The sequence below is a fragment of the Eretmochelys imbricata genome, chromosome 27 (assembly GCF_965152235.1).
Source record: "Eretmochelys imbricata isolate rEreImb1 chromosome 27, rEreImb1.hap1, whole genome shotgun sequence".
NCBI lineage: Eukaryota > Metazoa > Chordata > Testudines > Cheloniidae > Eretmochelys > Eretmochelys imbricata.
In genome coordinates, this window is record NC_135598.1 from 6,570,452 (window position 1) to 6,595,792 (window position 25,341).

The following is a 25,341-nucleotide window of genomic DNA, read 5'->3' on the forward strand; positions in this document are numbered from 1 at the left end:
CATTAGGAAATTCGATAAAGAGACTTCCAGTTTAAAATTAGCTAGATCCTAAACAGATTGAGCTGTCGCTATTTTTAATTTTTTATACATTTTGTAAAGTTGGATTTACCCTCATCTGAAAGATAAAGGCCAAAGATAAGCATCTCTAGTCTGAAAGTGTCATATATAGAGATGGACCTGAAACAAAAAAATCTTCATTTGAACACCTCCAAACTTTAGAGAGCATTCACAATCCCAATCCAGATAAAGATACTGACTTCAGCACTGTGCCAAAAAGGTAGTGGGGCCAGGCAGAAGAGAGGGGTAAGGAACAGCTGTTCCATTCAGCATTTTCCCTGTACAAACTAGTGGATGTGAACCATATATTAATTAATGCCAAGACTAACATTACCTCCTCCCAGATGCTCTGTGACCCCTTTCAAGGAGTCTAAAGTGCAGCTGCCAGAGGAGCCAAGAGATGCTACCTATCAAGAGATGGGGAGCAGGATGCCTACCCAGCATCTGAAGTGTCAGGCCCTATCCTATGGATCTTTGGCCTCTATGTATTTGGCAGCCTATAGTCCTGCTCTTCATATAGATCCCATGTAGGTAACAGAATGATAGGTTACATCTTCATGGACACAGGGGCTGTAGCTCTCTTCATGCAAGTGTTCCCCTTCTGTGTGTTTCTATGCAGGAGGGGAGGACATGTCTCCAAAGTAAACAAAAAAAAATCTGTATTTTCAATTAATAAGGCATTCCTAGGAGTTCTGGCACTGGTAGTTCACTTAGCAACTTGTTTCCAGCTGTGAGTAGGATAGGGCTCTGCTTTTCACTTGGCCTTGGAAAGAAGAGGAATTAAATGTTTCAGTGAGTGTCAAGAACCTTGTTGGCTGCGATAGGCACCAAGAAGGGAGAGCTGATATACTTTGGGTTGGGATCAAGAGGTGATATTGAGCCACTAATATAAAAGGACAGTTCAAGGGGAAGGAAGGAAGATTTTTGGTTCAGACAATAAACAAATATATAGAAACCTTCTGCCCCTCTTACTAAATGCTACTTTTCCCAGTAGCTGCAGTGCCAGAAAGTGCGAAGATTAGGTCCAAAAGATAATTAATAGACATCATCTATTTCTTTTCAATTTGGAAAAACAGATTGGTAGCATAATAGACATGACTGATATTGCCTCTGAGTATAACTAAAATTAAAGGGCTCATACTGTTCACCTTGCTGAGTATGCTGGAGATGTTTATGGTTTCATATATGCAGAGGAACTCTTAATTAAGGCTTAATTATTTACCACAAATATCTTTTTATTTTAGAACACAAGAGGTGGGATTTTCAGTGTTAGGAACTTTAATGTCTAATAAGTGAGAGAGTAATGTAAACATTTATTGAGCTTTTTAATTTGCTCCAGTTCCAATGTGAAGCTGAATTGATTTCCAACTTTGGGGAAGGCCTGCTGCTTGTGACAACGCTCCTGGGCACTCTGCAATAGAATCCTCTGTATGTTCACATTCATACAAAAAAGTTTATGTTAAAATAATACTGAAAGAACCTCTTGCATTCTGGTTTTGCCAGTTACTGTGTTATGTAACATAGCAGATAAGGAATTAAGAAATCTGATGAATTTCAGTGAAAGCAAAAAAGCAAACAGGCAGGTTGAAATCACTGCATACTGCTTTTGCTGTATCCTCCCCAGCACCATGCTGTCAGTAGCACAGAGGAAAAGGGAAAGGAGGTTCCAGGTAATCATAATACCATACAGGATGGGGGTAGACTATACATCTGTAACAAAAATTCACTGTAAAATGAGCCCATTATAAACACACTCATCTTTACTGCAACAGCTAGCTTGAGTTAGTAAACTCTGGTTACAACACGTGAGCTACCCAAGGCCAGGTGAGAGTGAAGACAGTGAAACAACAGTTCGGCCGCAGCAGCACCTGTGGTGGCTCACGCTAGACACCTGAGCACATACCCCTGCATAACATGTTTGTTTGAGCACAGCTAGCACATGTATGACTACCAGCTCTGGAAATCGCATATCCCAGCTGCTATGCACACATACCCAATGTGTGTGAACAGGAGCTTGGTTAGGAGCCAAATTCAAATTATAGCTTGACCTAACAAGCATTTAAAAGTGATTTAAAACATGACCTATAATCACAACCAGTCCTGGAAATAGTTGTCCATGAGAAACTGGTAAGTGATACACAGACATCATACAACGAACTCCAATATTAGTGCCATGTGAATGTGGGAATCTTTGGTACATAGCCCCACTTGACTCATTACACAGGCAGAGGAAGCCACAAACTTAGGTGCACCTCTATAGAAGAATAGAGTGACATAAAACAACACCAAGAATATTGCCATGGTGTGGATAGGATATGATGTACCCCACAAACCACGGCACAGGCCACACAGTAAAATGCAAACATTGTGAATGCCTTGTACCAATACAAAAGAGTGGTCAGGAACTTGCTTTGCTAGCCGGTCCCTAGAATCCTCTCATCCTACACCCTCCTCAAACCATGGGAAGGAAAAAAAGCAGGACAGACAGGAAGACCGACAGTACATAGAATCATAGGACTGGAAGGGACCTTGAGAGGTCATCTTGTCCAGTCCCCTGCACTCATGGCAGGACTAAGTATTATCCAGACCATTCCTGAAGAGAAGAATGAGGGGGGATTTGATAGCTGCTTTCAACTACCTGAAAGGGGGTTCCAAAGAGGATGGCTCTAGACTGTTCTCAATGGTAGCAGATGACAGAACGAGGAGTAATGGCCTCAAGTTGCAGTGGGGGAGGTTTAGATTGGATATTAGGAAAAACTTTTTCACTAAGAGGGTGGTGAAACACTGGAATGCGTTGCCTAGGGAGGTGGTGGAATCTCCTTCCTTGGAAGTTTTTAAGGTCAGGCTTGACAAAGCCCTGGCTGGGATGATTTAACTGGGAATTGGTCCTGCTTCGAGCAGGGGGTTGGACTAGATGACCTTCAGGGGTCCCTTCCAACCCTGATATTCTATGATTCTATGATTCTATGACAGGTGTTTGTCTAACCTGCTCTTAAAAATCTCCAGTGATGGAGATTCCACAACCCCCTTAGGCAATTTATTCTAGTGCTTAACCACCCTGACAGTTAGGAAGTTTTTTCTAATGTCCAACCTAAACCTCCCTTGCTGCAATTTAAGCCCATCGCTTCTTGTCCCATCCTCTGAGGTTAAGAACAATTTTTCTCTCTCCCTCCTTGTAACAACCTTTTATGTATTTGAAAACTGTTATCATGTCTCCTCTCAGACTTCTCTTTCCAGACTAAACAAATCCCTTTTTTTTTTATTTTTAATCTTCCCTCATAGGCCTTGTTTTCAAGACCTTTAATCATTTTTGTTGCTCTTCTCTGGACTTTCTCCAATTTGTTCACCTCTTTTCTGAAAGTGCCACCCAGAACTGGACACAATACTCCAGTTGAGGCCTAATCAACGCAGAGTAGAGTGGAAGAATTACTTCACTCCTGCTAATACATCCCAGAAGGATGTTTGCTTTTTTTGCAACACTGTTACACTGTTGACTCATTTAGTTTATGGTCCACTATGACCCCCCCAGACCCGTTTCCGCAGTTCTCCTTCCTAGGCAGTCATTTCCCATTTTGTATATGTGCAACCGATTGTTCTTTCCTAAATGGAGTACTTTGCATTTGTCCTTACTAAACTTCATCCTATTTACTTCAGACCATTTGTCTAGCTTGTCCAGATCATTTTGAATTTTAATTCTATCCTCCAAAGCACTTGCAACCCCTCCCAGCTTGGTATCATCTGCAAACTTTATAAGTGTACTCTCTCTACTGTTCTCTAAACCATTGATGAAGATATTGAAGAACAGAACCAGACCCAGAACTGATCCCTGTGTGGCCCCCACTCGTTATACCCTTCCAGCATGACTGTGAACCACTAGTAGCTCCATCTAGGTTGGATTTCCCTAGTTTGTTTATTAGAAGGTCACGTGAGACAGTATCAAAAGCTTACTAAAATCAATATATACCACATCTACTGCTTCCCCCCTATCCACAAAGCTTTCTTTGACAGGGTAGCAAGCCATCTGGTCGGTATGACACGATTTGTTCCTGACAAATCCATGCTGACTGTTACTTATCACTTTTATTATCTTCTAGATCAGTGGTTTTCAAACTTTTTTTTTCTGGAAACCCCAGCTGAAGAAAATTGTTGATGCCCACAACCTAATGAAGCTGTGGATGAGGGGTTTAGGGTATGGGAGTGACTCAGGGCTGGGGCAGAGGGTTGGGATGCGTGGGTGAGGGCTGCAGGGTGGGGCTGGAAATGAGGGGTTCAGGATGTGAGAGGAAGTTCTGGGGTGGGGATGAAGGGTTTGGGGTGCAGGAAGGGGCTCCAGATTTGGGGGGACTCTGGGCTGGGGCAGGAGGTTGGGGTACATGAGGGGGTCTGGGCTGGGGGTGCAGGCTCTGGGGTGGGGCGGGGGATGAAGGGTTTGGAGTGCAGGAAGGGGTTCCGGGTTTTGGGTGGGGGCTCAGGGCTGGGGCAGGGGATTGGGGTGCAGGCTTTCCTTCGGCAGCCCCTAGTCAGCGGCGCAGTGGGGGTGCTAAGGCAGGCTTCCTGCCTGTTCTGGCACCGCAGACCACGCTGCGCCCTGGAAGCAGCCATTTCCCTGTTTTCTGTTATTGTCTCCCCCCCCACCCCCACCCGCCATTGAGTAATGGGCCTACCCTGTCCTTGCACCATTTTCCCAGGTACTTAGTTTTTCTTACACCTTTTTGGTCTGATTGATATGTATTAGAATAAGGCCCTGATATAAATGAGTATCTCATTTTTAACTTCAGTGAACCATCTCGAGAAAGCATCCAAATCTACACACAGGACTGGATTCTCATATACACTAAGGCTCCTTTATGCTACTTGGTCAGTGTAAATGGGTCTTAAAGTGGCAGTAAATTATAGTTTCATCTATTTCAATGTCCCTTTACATTGCCATATGTAGCAGTGAGACATTAGTGTAAATGGGAATCTGGTCCACAGAGACCTTTTTGGGTCAGAGACCTCTTTAGTCTTAATAGTTCTGGCTGAGAACATAGGGTGTTCATCAAGAGTATCTGACAAACTCATCAGTTCTCCACTTCAAACCAAAGCATTTAGTATGTCACTGAAAATTGCTAGCTCTTGGAGTTAGTGAAAGTGCTATTTCCAAAGTTCTATTCACAGCATCAAAGAAGATAAAGAGCTGGTGCTCTATAATTGCTCCCAGACACAGCACATTGCCCATGTTCACAAAGGACATGGAAATGTATCAGTTACAAGTTCGGGAGAGTAAGGATGATCCAGTAATTAGGGCGCTAGCCTGGGACTCAGGAGAGCTGGGTTCAATCTTCTGCTCTACCACAGACTTCCTTTGTGACCACAGGCAAACCACTCTGTCTCTCTATGCTTCAGTCTCCCATCAGTAAAATGGGAATAATTCATACCTCACAGGAGTGCTGTGAGGATAAATACATTAAAAAAGATTCGGGGAAGAGGTACTCGTATAATATGGTAAACATTCTATTTTCCCTTCTTATATGCTCAGGAATCCACATTTTGAAATGAAAAGATATGTCTAATCCTGCAACTGATTCTGCATGGCAGAATCCTGTGCTGCTCTGTTGCTTTCAGCGAAGCCCTGCATGGACATAGGTTTCGAGTTAGTTAGTTAGACATAGACAGAGTTAGTTGCAAGATTAGGGCCTTCATTTGTTTTGATTACACTTTTCCCACAAAATGCCCAAGGCCCAAATTCTTCTCTAAATTCCACCATAAATCTGAAATTACTCTGATGGCAGCAGAACTAATACAGATTCACACCAGGGCAAATGAGAGCATATCTAGGCCTTCATTACCGGCAAAATTTTCATTTTGATAAATTATTTTTAATTAGTGGGATGCCAAAATGCAATAAAAGAGCTAAATTTTAATTTTAAACTAGGTTTAAAATGATCAACTTGATTCTTCCCCTCTCCCACCCCAAATTTAGTTTAAAAACAGAACAAAACAAACTTATATACCATCTCAGCCCAGAGCATCTGATATATTTATCTCAAATATCTGGGAGTGATTTATAATGTAAACACTAAGGGATCTTTAACTTTGGCCACATGGATAGTCCTGATGTAATTAATCCTTTTATAAACATACTGAAATAGCCTTCTGTCTTTGCAGACTCTCTATATAATGACATGGACATGCATGGATAGTAAGAAATCATTCCCACACAACTGTTGTCTCTGATTGGGTCTTTGGGAGCCTATTTTGTTTTGTTGGCCTCTGGAGACATAGCTATGTTTCCACAATCTCCCTGTATCAAAGGAAAGGCACTTTCTATTATATTTAGCGGATAACTTTTACAGTATAAATATTTAAAGCATTTTTCACAAATGGAATACCATTTTAACAGGTAACTGGGTGGCATGCATACTAACTGACTTCTTTAAAGCAACAGGTTGATTAGTTAATTCTGGCTAAACGTATACCATTTTCTGAGAATTTATTCATACACTTTTTGGGATTAACAGCAGCTATTTAGAATTATGAAGCTTTTTTTGTTGTTTTGATTTTAAATTAACTTTATTTATGATAGAAAAGCTGCCCTTAATTCTGATAATCTGTTTTAGGTTTTAAACACACATCCCACATTTTCAGTTGATATTTTAACACTCTCACCCCTGGGTTCCAGATGTTAGTTTGATTCTGCTCCCACTAAAGTCCTATTGAAGTCAATCAAAAACTCTCCCAGGGCCCCAAAGAACTCAGGTGATTATAAGACTTATTCAGTGTGAACATGAGTTCAAAGGCCAAATAAGCGAGACTGCAGAACATACAGACATGCCCTGAAGTGCTTTTTATTGCTATTCCAAAATGAATCCCTGTTGTTCTAAAAGGGAACTAAACCATTTTAAAATTATTTTAGTTAATTCAGTGAGATTGTTTATTGTCTCATGGGCCTAATTCTCATTTACACTTAAGTCACTTTACTCTACTCTGGTGTTGGAAAGTGGCCTTAAAGCAGGTGTAAATTTCATTTCTACTCATTTTAAGGTCACTGTACCTTATCAGAATGGTGTAAAGTGACTTAAGTGTAAATGAGAATTAGGCCCATGAGTTTGCACGGCAGTACCATAATGACTCTGAATCCACAAGGAATCTTCTACATACTTGCTAATTCTTAATACTGTGGTAACTAGTTCCATTTTATGCACCCTTTAGCTCACCTGGAGTTACTTTGCTGGAGCTCATGGGAGGTTTTTGCTTTTGCTTGCTTGATGTTTTTTCTATAGCAGGAAATTTTGAGTCAGATCTGTTTGCAGAAGACTTGATGGCAGACCCAGAACCCTCATCTGCAGAAGTCTAGAAGAGTAAAAAGAAAAATATCAGTGACTGAACAACTAACTTCTACTCTCTGCGTGAGTGAAAAAAGGTGAGAAGTTTTGTGCTCAAAGATAAGCAATATACCAGCAAAATTTCTAGCACTAGCCAGGAACAAAAGGCATACACTATCCATTTTTAGCAAGATCCTTCCTTCCCTTATCCATTTATATTCACAGCCCCACAAAGCTGGGGGAACAGAAATCTAAGAGCAATACAAAGTATATACCAAAATAGGTATTTCCAGAAAATTCAATAGCTATGCTTGGATTAAAATGAAAACTCTCTCAAATGGGCAGGAACTTTCACTATGCAAATCAGCATCTTCAGACATTAAAAACTAAATTCTGCTCTTGCTTACACCCATATAATTCTGCAGTAACTCAACTGAAGTCAATGGAGTTACAGCAATAGAACTGAGAGCAGAATTTCGCCCTAAATCTATAATCAGAAAGCAAAACAATGATCCTAACAGATGTGTGAGTGAATGTCTCCCATTAATTTTACTAGAGTGGTTAACTGTCAGGTCTAGTTTAAACCAATGATCATTTACATGTTAACACCATAAAGGAGATCACAATGCAATCACCCAAGCTAAACTGCTGCTATTCAATTCCAAAACACTTTGTATGTTCCTACTCCACAAGACACTTATGCCGCCTGTGCTCTACAGGAGAGGCATGATCTTTGTGGCTATGGTGTCATAATTTTCCAGTGCTACATACATCCATTTACTATTGGGTATGATTGTAGATCATCTAGATTTCTATTTAAATTGCTTAGGAGAGATTAAGTATAAAAATAGGTGTCTGTTCTCCTAAATTCTCATTTGAGTACAGTGCCCAAACTGGAACACCGGGCTTTCCCCATTAGCATTGTTGTCCCAACAATTCCTCACACTGAAGGGAAAACTTGCTCTGACTTCTTGAAAAATATGCTCTGGAGGCTTCTATTAGTCCTGTTCATAGCTTTTGCTGATGGCAGTCCCTATTTGATATCAAGTAAAGATTTTAGGTAGCTTTGAATTACTGGTTACAAACTGATAGCAATGGAACCAAACAACAAGGTTTTTTTTGTTTTGTTTGGTGGTGTTTAAATATAATATTCTCGAAGTGTGTCTGATGACCTAATGCTGATCATAAGCAACTGCATTGTCACTCCAGACCCTGAAGGGGTGGGGAGAGTTCTTCCCCCATCCCTTTGCAGAGACATGAAGCACAATCATTTGGATGGGGTGTGGAGAATTTGGGCCTTCATTTATACATGCAGAGAAATATATACACTGGAAGGATTGTATGTCTGTATGCCAGAAAATTATGCATATACATAATCTCTCTATCATATGATTGTACAGAAAGGGTCATTACAGAAATCTATTTGAACCTCCTATATAAATGCTAAAAAGAAAGATAGATGTAAAAGAGAGACTCCACTTTTCCATGCAGGGGCATAAACACCTAATTTTCTAAATAAAAGAGCAGATTATTAGTAGAGGTTCTTGTTAATAATTATAGAAAAACAGCTCAGGAAGTAATGTGATAGAATCACGAGTGATAAATATTAGATATTCACAGACCACTAGATATTCATCAGTTTTATTGTTAATTCTTCCTCAAGTGCATTTTTTTTCCTTAAGGTTTCTCTCTATACTGCTTCTGTCAAGCACACTCCACTCTGATTATAATTCTTTCAGTTTTCTGCGGTAAACTGAATATTTTAATAAAAAGAAATGGAGTACTTGTGGCACCTTAGAGACTAACCAATTTATTTGAGCATGAGCTTTCGTGAGCTACAGCTCACTTCATGAAGATTATTTCATTAAATTGTACCACAGCTACACATTGAAGATGCTGCACTGTTTGTTAGTGTTACAGAAATAAGTCAATAGGAAGCAGAACATATTTTGTCATCCAAATCAGTGACAGTTTTTGGTATTCAGGTAAGAATTTCTGATATGACACATCTTGAAGACTTCACTTTATTAAGATATTACTTCAATAAAAAAATTAGTAAGATCATTTTATTATGAAGATTTGGGATTCTTGGAGAAACTACTACGTTTTCTGATTCCACAAAATTTCCATCTTGGTATCTCTCTTCTGTTTATTGGATCAGGCCAGTTTTATTAATAAAGACTTCATTATTTGTATTTTCCACTTCATCCTCAAAAAAATCATATTTCAAGAAGAGATGTTTAGATTCAATCTACTGATCACATTTATTGGCAGATAGCATAATATGGAACCACAGCACATAAATTAATAACACTACTACTAATTTGTTATACAGCACATTTCATCCATAGATTTCAAAGCATTCCACTAAGTAGGATAATGTTATTATCAAGCAGACCGGTGGCAGAGCTAGGAATAGAACCCAGGGGTGAAACCCTGACCCCACTGAAGTGAATGGGAGTCTTCCCATTCACTTCAAGGGGACCAGGATTTCACTCCATGTCTCTTGACGCTGAGTCCACTGGACCACTATGTTCAACCCCTATTTTCTTTATTTTTAGAGAGTCTGATCTGAATTTTACTTTAATAAAGGGTTTTTTTTTTAACATTAGTTGCCATTAATAAGTGAGTGTGAATGGTTACACATGTTGGTATGACCCTCTCTGCATATTGTCCATACAAATGATTTTTCTCACATGTTAGTAAAAGAAAATGTGATATACTTTTGGAGAGTTACAAATCTAGCCCTTGGAAGTCCCCCTTGAAATAATGACGAGTTCTTTTTCAAATGGCAATGTTTTACCCTTAGTTAGGCCTAAATCTGTAGGACACCCTCTGCCACTCCACTGCCATGAGAGTGAGGGCATGGGTCTGAAACAGCGGAGCTGTAGAGGGCTCCCTGCACTGCTACAGGGCTGGTGACCCTCAATCCCTGCAGGCACAAGGGTGGCTGCACTCCCACCCCCTGTTACCAATCAATACTTTTTTTTGTCAATTTCAGTGTCAGCTGAAATCAACATTTACTGACATCTATCACCTTAAATCAAAACCTGACAAGCTTATGTATAATGTAGGCCTTTGCCTGGGCAGTCTGCCCCTTAAGGGCAATAATGCCTACTGGTCAGTCCACCCAGTATAACTGGAAAGAGTTGAAAGTTCCAATTACAGATATAATCTAGGAGATGCCGGGAGCAAGTAGGGTTTGGGAGGAAACACTGCTACTGTTTCTTTAAGGGCCTGGGGCCAGGAGCCTTACAGAGAGGTGGGGCAAAACTCCCCTATTTCCCAGCCAGTTGAGGATGAGTTGAGAGAAGGGGACCACCATAAGTGCTGCTTCCTCCTTCTTCACAGGGTAGATGCCTGCAGACACTGAAAGAAATAAGAAGATTCCTGTAGGGTCCTTGAGTTAGCAGGGACCAGACACCAGCAGAAGGCTGCCAGGCCTCTGAATGTGACGCCTAAGTGGGGCCAGCTGAGAGAGAGAAATTGCAATCCAGCTCCAGGAGGAAAGCTGGAGTGCCCGCCATAAAGAGAGACTTAAAGACAGAGAGAATGCTGAGTAGGACAGAACATAGAAGGCAGGTTTCAGAGGAACCCAAAAAAACCAGAAGTACATTTTGTTTATTTGTGACTTTTTGTTATGGCCCCTTTTGTAGGAGGTTTTGTAATAAACAAGTCCTAAGAAGGGTACTATTGAATCAAATCTCAAGAGTGCCTGAAGTGGAATTACTGGCTTCCTAAGAAGGGAAACTGAGACAGGGAGTATGTGCAGCTCTGTACTAACTCAGCAGAAGGTGCTACAGGGGAGGCATGCCCTATGCCAGGGCCTTAGATGTTCATACATTGATTCCTGCGTTGAGACCAATAAATGATGGTAAATGACAGTGGATCTTTTAGAAAGACATCCAACCTTGATTTATAGACTTAGAGTGATGGAGCATTTACCATATTGTTAGCAAGCTGCTCCAATGGTTAATTATCCTCACCATTAAACATTTGCACCTTACTTCAAGTTGGAATTGTTTTAGCTTCTACTTCCTGCCACTGGATATTTTTGTGTCTTTATCTTCTGTGTTAAAGAGGTCTTTAGTAACAGGTATCTCCTCCTTGTGTAGGTAATTATAGGGTGCAGTGCTGAATCATGGTGTTGAGATATGCACTTAAATGGGTCACTGCCAGGCTAAGTTCTGAGTCTTCCCTATCGCTTTTAGACTTAGGCATCCTAGGAAAATCTCACTGTTAAGTACTGCTTACTGATAAATGTGTTTATGTGGGAGGTCACATGTTTTTGGGGAGGCTGCTTTCAAAACAGAAGTGCTGTTACAATGTAACAAGCATTACACTCTGTTTGAATGGTCAAAGAAGTTCAGTCCCAATTATTTTAGCACAGGGTGCAAGTTTGGAACATTACAGGGAGGAAGAAGTTGGATAAAAGTTAGCTTTTATCCAGTAGTTTAAAAAATAATATTTATGCTCAGTAACTAGCTCAATCTGTAAACTTCAGCTAATGAACACAAATAATTGTTTTGCATGCATAATTACAACATTAAAAAAGACACAATATTCAGCTTTGAAGTGACTTTGATTATTTTCTCACAAATACTGTAATTTCCTTTCTTTTACTTTGATGTATGTTTTACTTTTACTTTTTGTATGTTTATACAAACTGAGACCATAAAGTGTGTATATTCTTCTAATCTCATTGTCTATTTTAACATACTTAGTTTCACTATTTTAATTCCACTGGGCTTTCAATCTGGGGTGAAAAGCATAAACACAATTTTCAAAAATCTAGTACTAGGACACCAAAAAACAATCTGTCTCCTGAAGAGATTTATTTTAGTTTTAGTGCTCTGTTTAGGTGAAGGTTTTAAAATTTCAGCAGCAAATAAAACCAAATATAAAGGAAGCTGTCTGTAAATAAAACCCTAAATCGCAGTTGATTCTTATATTCCAATACAAATTAGCCAATTATTCTCCTGAATAATTATTCTCTATCACCTTCCCACTGTTTCATCAGATATGTAGATTATAAAGATAGAGATATGAAATATATGATTTCATGGAAACAAACATGGGAGACAGAAAAGGAGGCAAACAAGAACAAGCGAGAGCATGAACATAGTCTGTACTAAGGTCTGAAATAAAATGTATTAACTTTGATTCAGCTTGCAGGAGATGGATATTATTATAAACTTTGGATAAAACCAATGTATAAAACGGGCTTATTTCACTTTCAAAGCAGCATAATAAATGCATTGACAAATACGGTATATAAGAAGTTAAAAAAAACAACAACTACACATACTGTAGAGAAGATAAATCAGTAGACAGCTTTGTTCATTTGCATGCTGGTGAATTAGTTCAGTACTAGAGAAAAACTCTACACATGAATTTTTACACATGAATTTTTCTCATGGAACTGTGTATTAAATAATGAAAACTACTGAATAATCGCCAAACTGTTCAATGTCCCACAAATAAAAAAATCTGTGGTATAAACTTTGATTTCAGATATTTACACAATGAACAGCTGCATAAACATAATGGAAATATCTAATATAATAACTGAAATCTGCACCAGCCAATCTTTTGTTGCCTCAAAAGATTCTGATATGTTCAAAAAAATACAAAGGTCTTATGGCTTATCTGAAATGAACCTTGGAACCTCGTGAAATTCACTCCACACCAGTTCATACTCTCCCTTAAATTGTAAGTGAAAATGAGTTTGAGAGTCTCTGCCCAGTTTCCATTTATCCAGATCATAAAACCACTGTGAAATCTGACTAGGCTGGCAGTCCCTGCTCAACAAATGGTAATGTAGTACTTGGACTGAGCAGTGCAGGGAAGCCTGCATACAGTTAGCCCATACTAAGTCCAGTTCCCTCACTTTCACGATTATTAAGTTCACTCAATACAATGTAATTCCCTGCAGTTCCCTCATAGACTGCACTCTGTTTAGTACAATTCTACAAAATAAAAGGGGGAAATTTGAATGTTTAACTAAAAGAAATGAGATTTTTCAAATAAAATCTGATCTAACCAAAACAAGTTATTATCATTGACTCAAAATAGTCTTTATCAAGATTAGTGCCCTTCTGAGAATAATTCTCACATTTTATTTGAGGATTTTGACTTCCTTTCTCTTTTTTGATTAAATCTAGTGACTTGAGACTAAATATCCATTGTCTGTAGATTGCAGCATGCAACTAGAACAACAGAAATCAGTTTGAATACATTCTGTGTCTTCAATGGGAACTGAGCTATGAAAGTATTTCTAAAGGCACATAACTCACACAGATGCTCAGTGTTCAACCAATAGGGAGGACTACATGTGAGGAATAATAGAACAATCAGTTAATTTTCTAAAGTTTATAAAGACACTTTTGCAAGTATAAGCTCAGTTTTACATGAATAAATACCATACCCATAGTTAGCTTCATGCACCTTATTCTGACTACTAAACACAGATGCATTGCCTTACTTGTTCTCTCATCTGAATCAAAGAACATCATCCTACCTGGGAACCCTCTGAAGCATAGTTATAACAATTTCCCCTCCTCATTGTCAGTCTTAAGTAAATAATAGTCTTGAGTTGAAAAATTCAAATTATAATTGATTCCCACTCTTTGCCCTGGTCTACACTAGGAGTTGAGGTCGAATTTAGCAGCATTACCTCGATTTAACCCTGCACCCGTCAACACGATGAAGCCCTTTTTTTTGACTTAAAGGGCTCTTAAAATCGATTTCTTTACTCCACCCCCGACGAGGGGATTAGCGCTGAAATCGGCCTTGCCGGGTCGAATTTGTGGTACTGTGGACGCAATTAGACAGTATTGGCCTCCGGGAACTATTCCAGAGTGCTCAGTTGTGACCGCTCTGGACAGCGCTCTCAACTCAGATGCACTGGCCAGGTAGACAGGAAAAGGCCCACGAACTTTTGAATCTCATTTCCTGTTTGGCCAGCATGGCGAGCTCACCTGCACAGGTCACCATGCAGAGCCCATCAGCACAGGAAACCATGCAGTCCCAGAATCGCCGAAGAGCTCCAGCATGGACTGAACGGGAGGTATGGGATCTGATCGCTGTATGGGGAGACGAATCCGTGCAGGCAGAACTCTGTTCGAGAACACGGAATGCCAAAATATTTGAAAAAAATCTCCAATGGCATGAAGGACAGAGGCTATAACAGGAACTCGCAGCAGTGCCACGTGAAAATTAAGGAGCTCAGGCAACCCTACCAAAAAATCAGAGAGGCAAACGGCCACTCCGGTTCAGAGCCCCAGACATGCTGCTTCTATGATGAGCTGCCTGCCATTCTACGGGGTGCAGCCACCACTATCCCAACCCTGTGCTTTGACTCCGTCCAAGGAGTGGGAGGCAACACGGAAGCGGGTTTTGGGGGCAAGGAAGATGATGAGGAGGAGGAGGTTGTAGATAGCTTACAGCAAGGAAGCGGAGAAACCGGTTTCCACAACAGCCAGGATCTGTTTCTCACCTGGACCTGGAGCCAGTACCCCCCGAACCCACCCAAGGCGGGCTCCCGGACCCTGAAGGTGGAGAAGGGACCTCTGCTGAGTGTACCTTTGTAAATATTATACATGGTTTAAAAGCAAGCATGTTTAATGATTAATTTGCCCTGGCATTCGCGGCCAGTACAGCTACTGGAAAAGTCTGTTAACGTGTCTGGGGATGGAGCGGAAATCCTCCAGGGACATCTCCATAACGCTCTCCTGGATGTACTCCCAAAGCCTTTGCAAAAGGTTTCTGGGGAGGGCAGCCTTATTCCGTCCTCCATGGTAGGAGACTTTACCACGCCAGGCCAGTAGCACATAGTCGGGAATCATTGCAGAACAAAGCATTGCAGCGTATGGTCCCGGTATTTGCTGGCATTCAAACAACATCCATTCTTTAACTCTCTGAGTTACCCTCAGGAGAGTGATATCATTCATGGTTACCTGGTTGAAATAGGGTGGTTTTAGTAAGCGGACATTCAGAGGTGCCCATTCCTGCTGGGCTGTTTGACTGTGGCTGAACAGAAATCTTCCCCGCTGTTAGCCACACGGTGGGGGGAGGAGTGAATCCATCATCCCAGAGAATTGGGGGGAGGAGTGTGTGTGTGGGGGGGGTTAGTTGGGTTTCTGCTGCACGTTAACCCAGAAACCGCAGCCCCTCCTTTTAAATTGCCAGCCCATTTTAAACCGCCAACCCAACAGCTACTTCGTATGGGAAATGAGGGCTGTCATAAATATAAAGGGAAGGGTAAACCCCTTTAAAATCCCTCCTGGCCAGAGGAAAAATCCTCTCACCTGTAAAGGGTTAAGAAGCTAAAGGTAACCTCGCTGGCACTTGACCAAAATGACCAATGAGGAGACAAGATACTTTCAAAAACTGGGAGGAGGGAGAGAAACAAAGGGTCTGTGTCTGTCTGTATGCTGCTTTTGCCGGGGATAGAACAGGAATGGAGTCTTAGAACTTTTAGTAAGTAATCTAGCTAGGTATGTGTTAGATTATGATTTCTTTAAATGCCTGAGAAAAGAAGAGTACTGAATAGAATGACTATTCCTGTCTGTGTGTCTTTTTTGTAACTTAAGGTTTTGTCTAGAGGGATTCTCTATGTTTTGAATCTAATTACCCTGTAAGGTATCTACCATCCTGATTTTACAGAGGTGATTCTTTTACTTCTATTAAAAGTCTTCTTGTAAGAAAACTGAATGCTTTTTCATTGTTCTCAGATCCAAGGGTTTGGGTCTGTGGTCACCTTTGCAAATTGGAGAGGATTTTTACCAAACCTTCCCCAGGAAGTGGGGTGCAAGGGTTGGGAGGATTTGGGGGGGAAAGACGTGTCCAAACTACATTTCCCAGTAAACCCAGTTAAAGTTTGGTGGTGGCAGTGGAAATTCCAAGGGCAAAGTGTAAAATTAATTTGTACCTTGGGGAAGTTTTAACCTAAGCTGGTAAAAGTAAGCTTAGGAGGTTTTCATGCAGGTCCCCACATCTGTACCCTAGAGTTCAGAGTGGGGGAGGAACGTTGACAAGGGCGCTGCTGTTTGAAACCATTCCCACATGTTATGAAGGTTAAAGAAGCCAAAAGACCGTGGCTTACCATTCCTGCCTGCAAGCCGAATTCTGTTGCCCGGCCCTGCGTGAGTGATCTCTCTCACCAAAGCAGCATACCCTCAATAAGAGGCAAAATGCGACTTTGTAATGAAAACATGTGCTATGTAATGTTAACAGCAAGGTTTACCGTGAGAAAGTGTACCCATTGTTCTATAAAATGTCTTTTTAACTACCACTCTCCCTTTTTTTTCTTCCACCAGCTGCATATGTTTCTCCTTCCCAGAGGCTAGCGAAGATTAGAAAACGAAAAAAACGCACTTGCGATGAAATGTTCTCTGACCTCATGCTGTCCTCCCACACTGACAGAGCACAGCAAAATATGTGGAGGCAGACAATCTCAGAGTGCAGGAAAACACAATATGACCGTGAGGAGAGGTGGCAGGCTGAAGATGGTAGGTGGCGTCAGCTTGCTGAAAGAAGGCAAGAGTCAATGCTCAGGCTGCTGGAGGATCAAACTCATAGCTCCAGCGCATGGTTGAGCTGCAGAAAAGGCAGCAGGACCACAGACCGCCGCAACAGCCCCTGTGTAACCAACCGCCCTCCTCCCCAAGTTCCATAGCCTCCTCACCCAGATGCCCAAGAACGCGATGTGGGGGGCCTCCGGCCACCCAGCCACTCCACCCTAGAGGATTGCCTGAGGAACAAAAGGCCGGCATTCAATAAGTTTTAAAGTTTTAAACTTTTAAAGTGCTGTGTGGCCTTGTCCTTCCCTCCTCCACCACCCCTTCCAGGCAACCTTGGCAGTTATCCCCCTATTTGTGTGATGAATAAATAAAGAATGCATGAATGTGAAGCAACAATGACTTTATTGCCTCTACAAGCGGTGATCGAAGGGGGGAGGGAAGGGTGCTTAGCTTACAGGAAAGTAGAGTGAACCCCGGGGGGGGGGGTTCCATCAAGGAGAAACAAACAGAACTTTCACACCGTAGCCTGGCCATTCCTGAAACTGGTTTTCAAAGCTTCTCTGATGCGCACCACACCCTCCTGTGCTCTTCTAACTGCCCTGGCGTCTGGCTGCGCGTAATCAGTGGCCAGGCAATTTGCCTCAACCTCCCACCCTGCCATAAACGTCTCCCCCTTACTCTCACAGATATTGTGGAGCGCACAGCAAACAGTAATAACAATGGGAATATTAGTTTCGCTGAGGTCTAACCGAGTCAGTAAACTACGCCAGCGCGCTTTTAAATGCCCAAATACACATTCTACCACCATTCTGCACTTGCTCAGCCTATAGTTGAACAGCTCCTGACTACTGTCCAGGCTGCCTGTGTATAGCTTCATGAGCCATGGCATTAAGGGGTAGGCTGGGTCCCCAAGGATACATATAGGCATTTCAACATCCCCAACGGTTATTTTCTGGTCTGGCAAGTAAGTCCCTTTTGTGAGCATCATGCACCTTTCCCGGCCATCCCACGTTGATGTTGGTGAAACGTCCCTTGTGATCCACCAGTGCTTGCAGCACCACTGAAAAGTACCCCTTGCGGTTTATGTACTCACTGCCTTGGTGCTCCGGTGCCAAGATAGGGATATGGGTTCTGTCTATGGCCCCACCACAGTTAGGGAATCCCATTGCAGCAAAGCCATCCACTATGACCTGCACATTTCCCAGAGTCACTACCCTTGACAGCAGCAGCTCAGTGATTGTGTTGGCTACTTGCATCATAGCAACCCCAACAGTAGATTTGCCCATTCCAAATTGATTCCCGACTGACCAGTAGCTGTCTGGCGTTGCAAGCTTCCACAGGACTATTGCCACTCTCTTGTGAACTGTGAGGGCTGCTCTCATCTTGGTATTCTTGCGCTTCAGGGCAGGGGAAAGCAAGTCACAAAGTTCCATGAAAGTGCCCTTACGCATGTGAAAGTTTTGCAGCCACTGGGAATCATTCCAGACCTGCAACACTATGCGGTCCCACCAGTCTGTGCTTGTTTCCCGGGCCCAGAATCAGCGTTCCACACCATGAACCTGCCCATTTGACACCATGATGTGCACACTGCAGGGGCTTGTACTTTGTGAGACATCTATGTCCATGTCCTCATCACTCTCGTCACCACGCTGCAGTCGCCTCCTCCTCGCCTGGTTTCGCTTTTCTTGCAGGTTATGGTTCTGCATATCCTGCTGGATAATGCACACAGTGTTTATAGTGCTCATAATTGCTGCGGTGATCTGAGCGGGCTCCATGTTCCCAGGGCTATGACGTCTGCGCTGAAAAAAGGCGCGAAACGATTGTCTGCCGTTGCTCTGACGGAGGGGGGGCGACTGAAAACATGGCTTACAGGGTTGGCTTACAGGGAATTAAAATCAACAAAGGGGGTGGCTTTGCATCAAGAAGAAACAGAATGGCCGACTCAAGGATAGAACTCAAAACCCTGGGTTTAGCAGGCCGTTGATTCAAGGAGGGAGGGAAGGAGGGGGGACAAAATGAATACAAATGAATACAACACAAATCTGGTCTATTTCTTCTTTTGATCCACTTCATCTATCTTTATACATCTTGCTGGTAGCAGACGGTGCAGTACGACTGCTAGCCATCATCATCTCTTGGGTGCTCAGCAGAAGATGGTGCAGTACGACTGCCAGCAGGACTGAATCTCCATGAGATGAAACTTAAAAAGGGAAATGACCTGGCTGAGTCACTCCCATGTCTGCCCAGGCGCCCCTGACCGACCTCACCGAGGTCGGCTAAAAGAGCACTCAGGAGTATGGCGACAATGGCTACCAGTCATACTGCACTGTCTGCTGCCAAAAAGCAATGAGCTGCTGCTGTGTAGCAATGCAGTACTGCGTCTGCCAGCACCCAGGAGACATACAGTGACATGGAGCTGAGCGGGCTCCATGCTTGCCGTGGTATGGCATCTGCACGGGTAACCCATGAAAAAAGGTGCAAAACGATTGTCTGACGTTGCTTTCACAGAGGGAAGTGGGGGGAGGGGGGGCTGATGATATGTACTCAGAACCACCCACGACAATGTTTTTGCCCCCATCAGGCACTGGGATTTCTACCCAGAATTCAAATGGGAGGTGGAGACTGACGGAACTGTGGGATAGCTACCCACAGTGCAACGCTCCGGAAGTTGACGGCTGCCTCGGTACTGTGGATGCACTCTGCCAACTAAATGCACTTAGAACATTTGTGTGGGGACACACACAATCGACTGTATAAAAACACTTTCTACTTTTATAAAATTCGACCTAATTTTGTAGTGTAGATATACCCTTAGAGACTCTCAAATTCAGGAAAAGAGTGTAGGAGTATTAGCCGGAGATGCATACAACAGAAAAAGCACAAAGTGTAACTTTCAAAGTTAACTGCAGGAGACAGCATTTTCTCAGGGTCCAGACCAAGACTGGAACAAAGCAGTAACTAAGGCCCACCACAAATCCTCACCATCTTCCACTCTAAGGGCAAGGCATGCTTCTTTGACCTTGCCATCTCCTGTATAAACACACAGTGGCATGGACATAAAAAAATAAAATCAAAACATTATGCTGCACACACAATTCTCCTCCTGGCAAGAGGATGAGAAAAAGAATGAACCACATGTGACAAATATTGGCCATTTTGCTCAATGCACTACTGAAAAGTGCTCCTATAATACAGAGATAAGGCAGTATAACAACCTCTGTAGAATAGACCTTGGTGAGTGAACAGTGTGATCAAATCACACCAGAAATATGTATCCTAAACATAACACTGTTACTACTGAAACATATTGTCACCCTAAAAAAAAAAAGGAAGGGGAAGAGTCAGGCACACCCAGACAAAACATGCCTTGACTGCAAAGTTTGAACTCTAGCTGAGTCCAAAAGTCAGAGCACTTTGTTCACAGAACAGGACAGTCTGAATGCTCCCCAGCTCAGAATAATAGTATCTGCTTATCTCTACATTTACCAACAGCATACGTATCAGGGAGTGACTGGGATGTGAATGTAATGACATGATTTAAGAATGGAATCAACCCCAGAAGAGAATATGGGATTTACTCTCTAATCCTCACTTTTGCCTTGGTAGAATCCTTCCATATCTGACCTCCTACAGGACAAGATCTGTTTAGAGCACAGAAAGAAAAAAGCATTCTCAGTGGTTATTTCCCTTCTTAAACATTTCATGTCCAGTAGTCTTCAGAGTGGGTTTTCCTTTGTCTTTTAGGAGCCTGGAGGCAGATCAGATCTCTGACACTGGGCTTGAGTCCCCTCTTTTGGAAACCCTACCCCTAGTTGATAGTTTTCAGAACTAAATTTTAAGATAGCAACAGTATTTATTCATGTAAAACTGAGATTACACTTGCAAAAGTGCCTTTGATAAACTTCAGAAAATTAACTGATTGTTCTATAATCCCTCACATGTAATCCTCCCTAAATGGGTCAAACTGCAGGATTGTGAGGACCAAGACAATAAATTCACAGGTAAGAATATTTTTTTTTCTTTTCTAGACCATTGCATGTCCAGCAATCTTTGCAAGGGATGCTCTGAGCAGTGATTGCTTAGTGATCCTAAAGGATATGTCTATGCTGCAGTGTAAGCCCAGGGTTTGAACTCAGGACCAAGCCTAACTCCCCTTCCATCTACACACAAATTGCACTAACCCAGGGTTTGGTCCCAGGACCCCATGGCAGGTTGGAAGGTCTGAGCCTAAATTAAGCCGGGACCCAGGGTCCAAGCCATATTGTTTTGTTGTGTAGATACAGCCATTCCAGACTCATGCTCTGAGAATCCACCAAAAGTATCCCACAATCCCATGGGCTCACTTTCTTTGTTCTCCGGACTATCAAGTTTAGTGGACAGTCAGCTTTTCCCATGCTGCAACAAGAGAAAAGGGCTAGTGTGGCCACATTTTTTGTGGGGGTGGGGGAAGGGATTAGGAAATCTGGGATATGAGTGGTGGGACTTGGACATACATAATGCAGTGTAGATGCTGGCACCCCAGGTTGGGACCCAGGGTTCAACAATTCCTAACCTGGGGTTACAAATGAGTGTAGACACTCTAGCCCTAGGGTAACAAACCCAGGGTCTGCTAACTTAAGTTGTACTAACCCTGAGCTTACATGGCAATGCAGACATTCCCAAAGAGGAAGCGGTGCTAATTAAATAACTAACACATTTATTGCAAACCTCAGGGGTATGACGTGTTACTGAGATAACACTTGTAGAACTTTCCTGCCAAAGCTTGAATATGCAGAGGACAGCATGTCTACTTTGTAATGTCTTGAGTAAGTGTACTGAAGACCAACTTGTTGACTTATACATTTTCTCGTATGATGGGTTCAACCTTTCTGGCTACATAGATCCTGTTCTTCCAATTAAATATGTAGTCATATCAACAAGTGGGGTTACCTCATTAGCTTTGCAAGTCTTAGATGCATCTCTTAATCACGTTTTCTTATTGAGGCTTTTAAGGGCTTTTTTCCCTGCTCTGGATTGCTGGCTGGTAAAGCACTGGAAGGGATGTTGACTTTCTGTAGACCTTAGTGCGATGCTTATTTATATTTTGATTGCCCCGCTAGTGTCTAGAATATACTACTTGGCCTCCTTGGGTGCTTGGGACTCAGACAGAATTACAGCAGTACCACTAAGCTGTGTTATGGAAAACAAATGAACATTTGCTATGAAAAGCATCAGTTCTGAGAATGATCTTACTCTAATGAAAGGTACAGTACTATAGCTTCCTGTATAATGCACCTATTTCTGAAACTCTCCTCTTGGAGTTGACAACAAAAGAGATTGAATGTGAGAAAGCACAGAGACACTGACCTCCATTGCTGGAAGAAAAGGATAAAGGACTAGAGACCCAGGTAACAACCCTGCATTGCATTAGAGAAAATGTAGACTTCCTAGACAGAAGTCAGGATTCGGTACTGTGGGCACAGCATGCCAAAGAATCAGAGAGGGCAGTGGAGGAGGGTGGGACTGAAGAACAAGGAAGAAAGTTGGCAGCATGGGTCCTCCAGAAGAAGGACAACCAATATACTCCCAATGCAGATAGAGGTAAGCAACTGCTTTCAGGCTATCTGCACATGTACTTCTGCTGATAATGTCTTGGAAGAGTCATCTGAGGGAAGGGATCAGAAGGAGACCCCACTGACCGGAAGACATGGGGTGCATTGTCCTAGAGATGGGGGTTCCACGACCACCACTCCCAAGAGGAGAAGAGTGGTGGTGGCTGGGGAGTCCCTCCTAAGGGGGACAGAGTCATCTATCAACAGTCCGGACCAGAAATCCCGAGAAGTGTGCTGCTTGCCTGAGCTAGAATTCAGGATGTGACTGAGAGTCTGCTGAGATTCATCAAGCCCTCAGACCACTACCCCTTCCTACTTATGCATGTGGGCACCAACGAAAAGCAGAGCAGCTAACAAAAGGAGTTTGCCTGGGATCTGCCTGAGAGGAGGTACGCTAAGGGCTGCATTAAGGAGGCTGTGTTGGTGAGTATCTGAGTGTTTGTTGTGAGGACAGTGTGACTGTGTGCTGTGTGCTTGATTGGTTGTTTGAAAAGGGCGAGAACTGGGTGTGCTTTGTTCCAGGTGAGCCTTAAGTGGGCCTGACTGCATAAAAAGCCAGTCAGTTGCGAACCAGCTGAGCAGTGAACAGCAGAGCAGCTAACAAAAGGAGTTTGCCTGGGAGTTCACCTGGGGAGAGCCAACTGAGGCTTACATCTTGCCGGATTCTCTGAGTAATTACTACAACTCCTGAGGAAGCTCGTAGAAGGAAGGTTATATGGATGGGGGGTGTTCAGCTGTTGTGACCTGCGCTGGATGTGCTATGTTTGTCTTTCTTCCACAGGACAGATGCGACTTTGTCTGTACAAAGTGCAAGCTGGTCTCCATACTGGAAGAGAAGGTTCAAGGTCTGGAGCAACTGGTATCGACCCTGCGTTGCATAAGAGAAACTGAAGATTTCCTAGACGGATGTCAGGATAGGCTTCTACGGGCACGAGGTTCTGAAGATTCAGAGCAGGCTGCACATCGGGGACAGAAGGATGGTGAAGAAATTTGGCATCATGTGACCTCCAGAAGAAAAAAGGGGAACGTCCATGTACCAGCAGGGCAGATACAGGTAAGTAACCGTTTTCATGTTCTCTCAACAGGTACTAATGCGGACAGTGGACCAGATGATACGTCTGAGGGAAGGGAGCAGAAGGAGACTCCACCGATTGGAAGGCATGGGATGCACTGTCCTAGGGTTGGGGGTTCCACGACCACCGCTCCCAAGAGAAGGAGGCGGGTGGTGGTGGTCGGGGACTCTCTCTTCAGGGGGACTGAGTCATCTATCTGCCGCCCCGACTGGGATAACCGAGAAGTCTGCTGCTTGCCAGGAGCTAAGATTCGCGATGTGACAGAGAGACTGCCGAGACTCATCAAGCCCTCAGATCACTACCCCTTCCTGCTTCTCCACGTGGGCACCAATGATACTGCCAAGAATGACCTTGAGCGGATCACTGCGGACTACATGGCTCTAGGAAGAAGGATAAAGGAGTTTGAGGTGCAAGTGGTGTTCTCGTCCATCCTCCCCATGGAAGGAAAAGGCCTGGGTAGAGACCGTCGAATCGTGGAAGTCAATGAATGGCTATGCAGGTGGTGTCGGAGAGAAGGCTTTGGATTCTTTGACCATGGGATGGTGTTCCAAGAAGGAGTGCTAGGCAGAGACGGGCTCCACCTAACAAAGAGAGGGAAAAGCATCTTCACAAGCAGGCTGGCTAATCTAGTGAGGAGGGCTTTAAACTAGGTTCACTGGGGGAAGGAGACCAAAGCCCTGAGATAAGTGGGAAAGTGGGATACCGGGAGGAGGCACGAGCAGGAGCGCGTGAGAGGGGAGGGCTCCTGCCTCATACTGAGAAAGAGGGGTGATCAGCAGGTTACCTCAAGTGCCTATATACAAATGCACGAAGCCTGGGAAACAAGCAGGGAGAACTGAAAATCCTGGCACAGTTAAGGAATTATGATGTGATTGGAATAACAGAGACTTGGTGGGATAACTCACATGACTGGAGTACTGTCATGGATGGATATAAGCTGTTCAGGAAGGACAGGAAGGGCAGAAAAGGTGGGGGAGTTGCACTGTATGTAAGAGAGCAGTCTGACTGCTCAGAGCTCAAGTATGAAACTGCAGAAAAACCTGAGAGTCTCTGGATTAAGTTTAGAAGTGTGAGCAACAAGGGTGATGTCGTGGTGGGAGTCTACTATAGACCACCAGACCAGGGGGATGAGGTGGACGAGGCTTTCTTCTGGCAACTCGCAGAAGTTACTAGATCGCAGGCCCTGGTTCTCATGGGAGACTTCAATCACCCTGATATCTGCTGGGAGAGCAATACAGCGGTGCACAGGCAATCCAGGAAGTTTTTTGAAAATGTAGGGGACAATTTCCTGGTGCAAGTGCTGAGGAACCAACTAGGGGCAGAGCTCTTCTTGACCTGCTGCTCACAAACCGGGAAGAATTAGTAGGGGAAGCTAAAGTGGATGGGAATCTGGGAGGCAGTGACCATGAAATGGTCGAGTTCAGGATCCTAACACAAGGAAGAAAGGAGAGCAGCAGAATACAGACCCTGGACTTCAGAAAAGCAGACTTTGACTCCCTCAGGGAACTGATGGGCAAGACCCTGGGAGAATAACATGAGGGGGAAAGGAGTCCAGGAGAGCTGGCTGTATTTTAAAGAATCCTTATTGAGGTTACAGGGACAAACTATCCCGATGTGTAGAAAAAATAGTAAATATGGCAGGCGACCAGCTTGGCTTAACCGTGAATTCCTTGCTGCTCTTAAATACAAAAAAGAAGCTTACAAGAAGAGGTAGATTGGACAAATGACCAGGGAAAAGGATAAAAATATTGCTCAGGCTTGCAGGAGTGAAATCAGGAAGGCCAAATCACAA

The 25,341-nt window shown here is 43.1% G+C and overlaps 1 protein-coding gene across 1 annotated transcript in view; it reads right to left on the bottom strand.

The window, feature by feature from the left end:
• MARCHF10 (membrane associated ring-CH-type finger 10) overlaps positions 1–25,341 on the bottom strand; it is a 162,842-nt gene that overhangs the window by 49,657 nt on the left and 87,844 nt on the right. Inside the window, exon 3 of the mRNA XM_077806002.1 lies at positions 7,254–7,389. Within this exon, the coding sequence (XP_077662128.1) occupies positions 7,254–7,389 (136 nt within the window). The remainder of the gene's footprint in view (positions 1–7,253; positions 7,390–25,341) is intronic.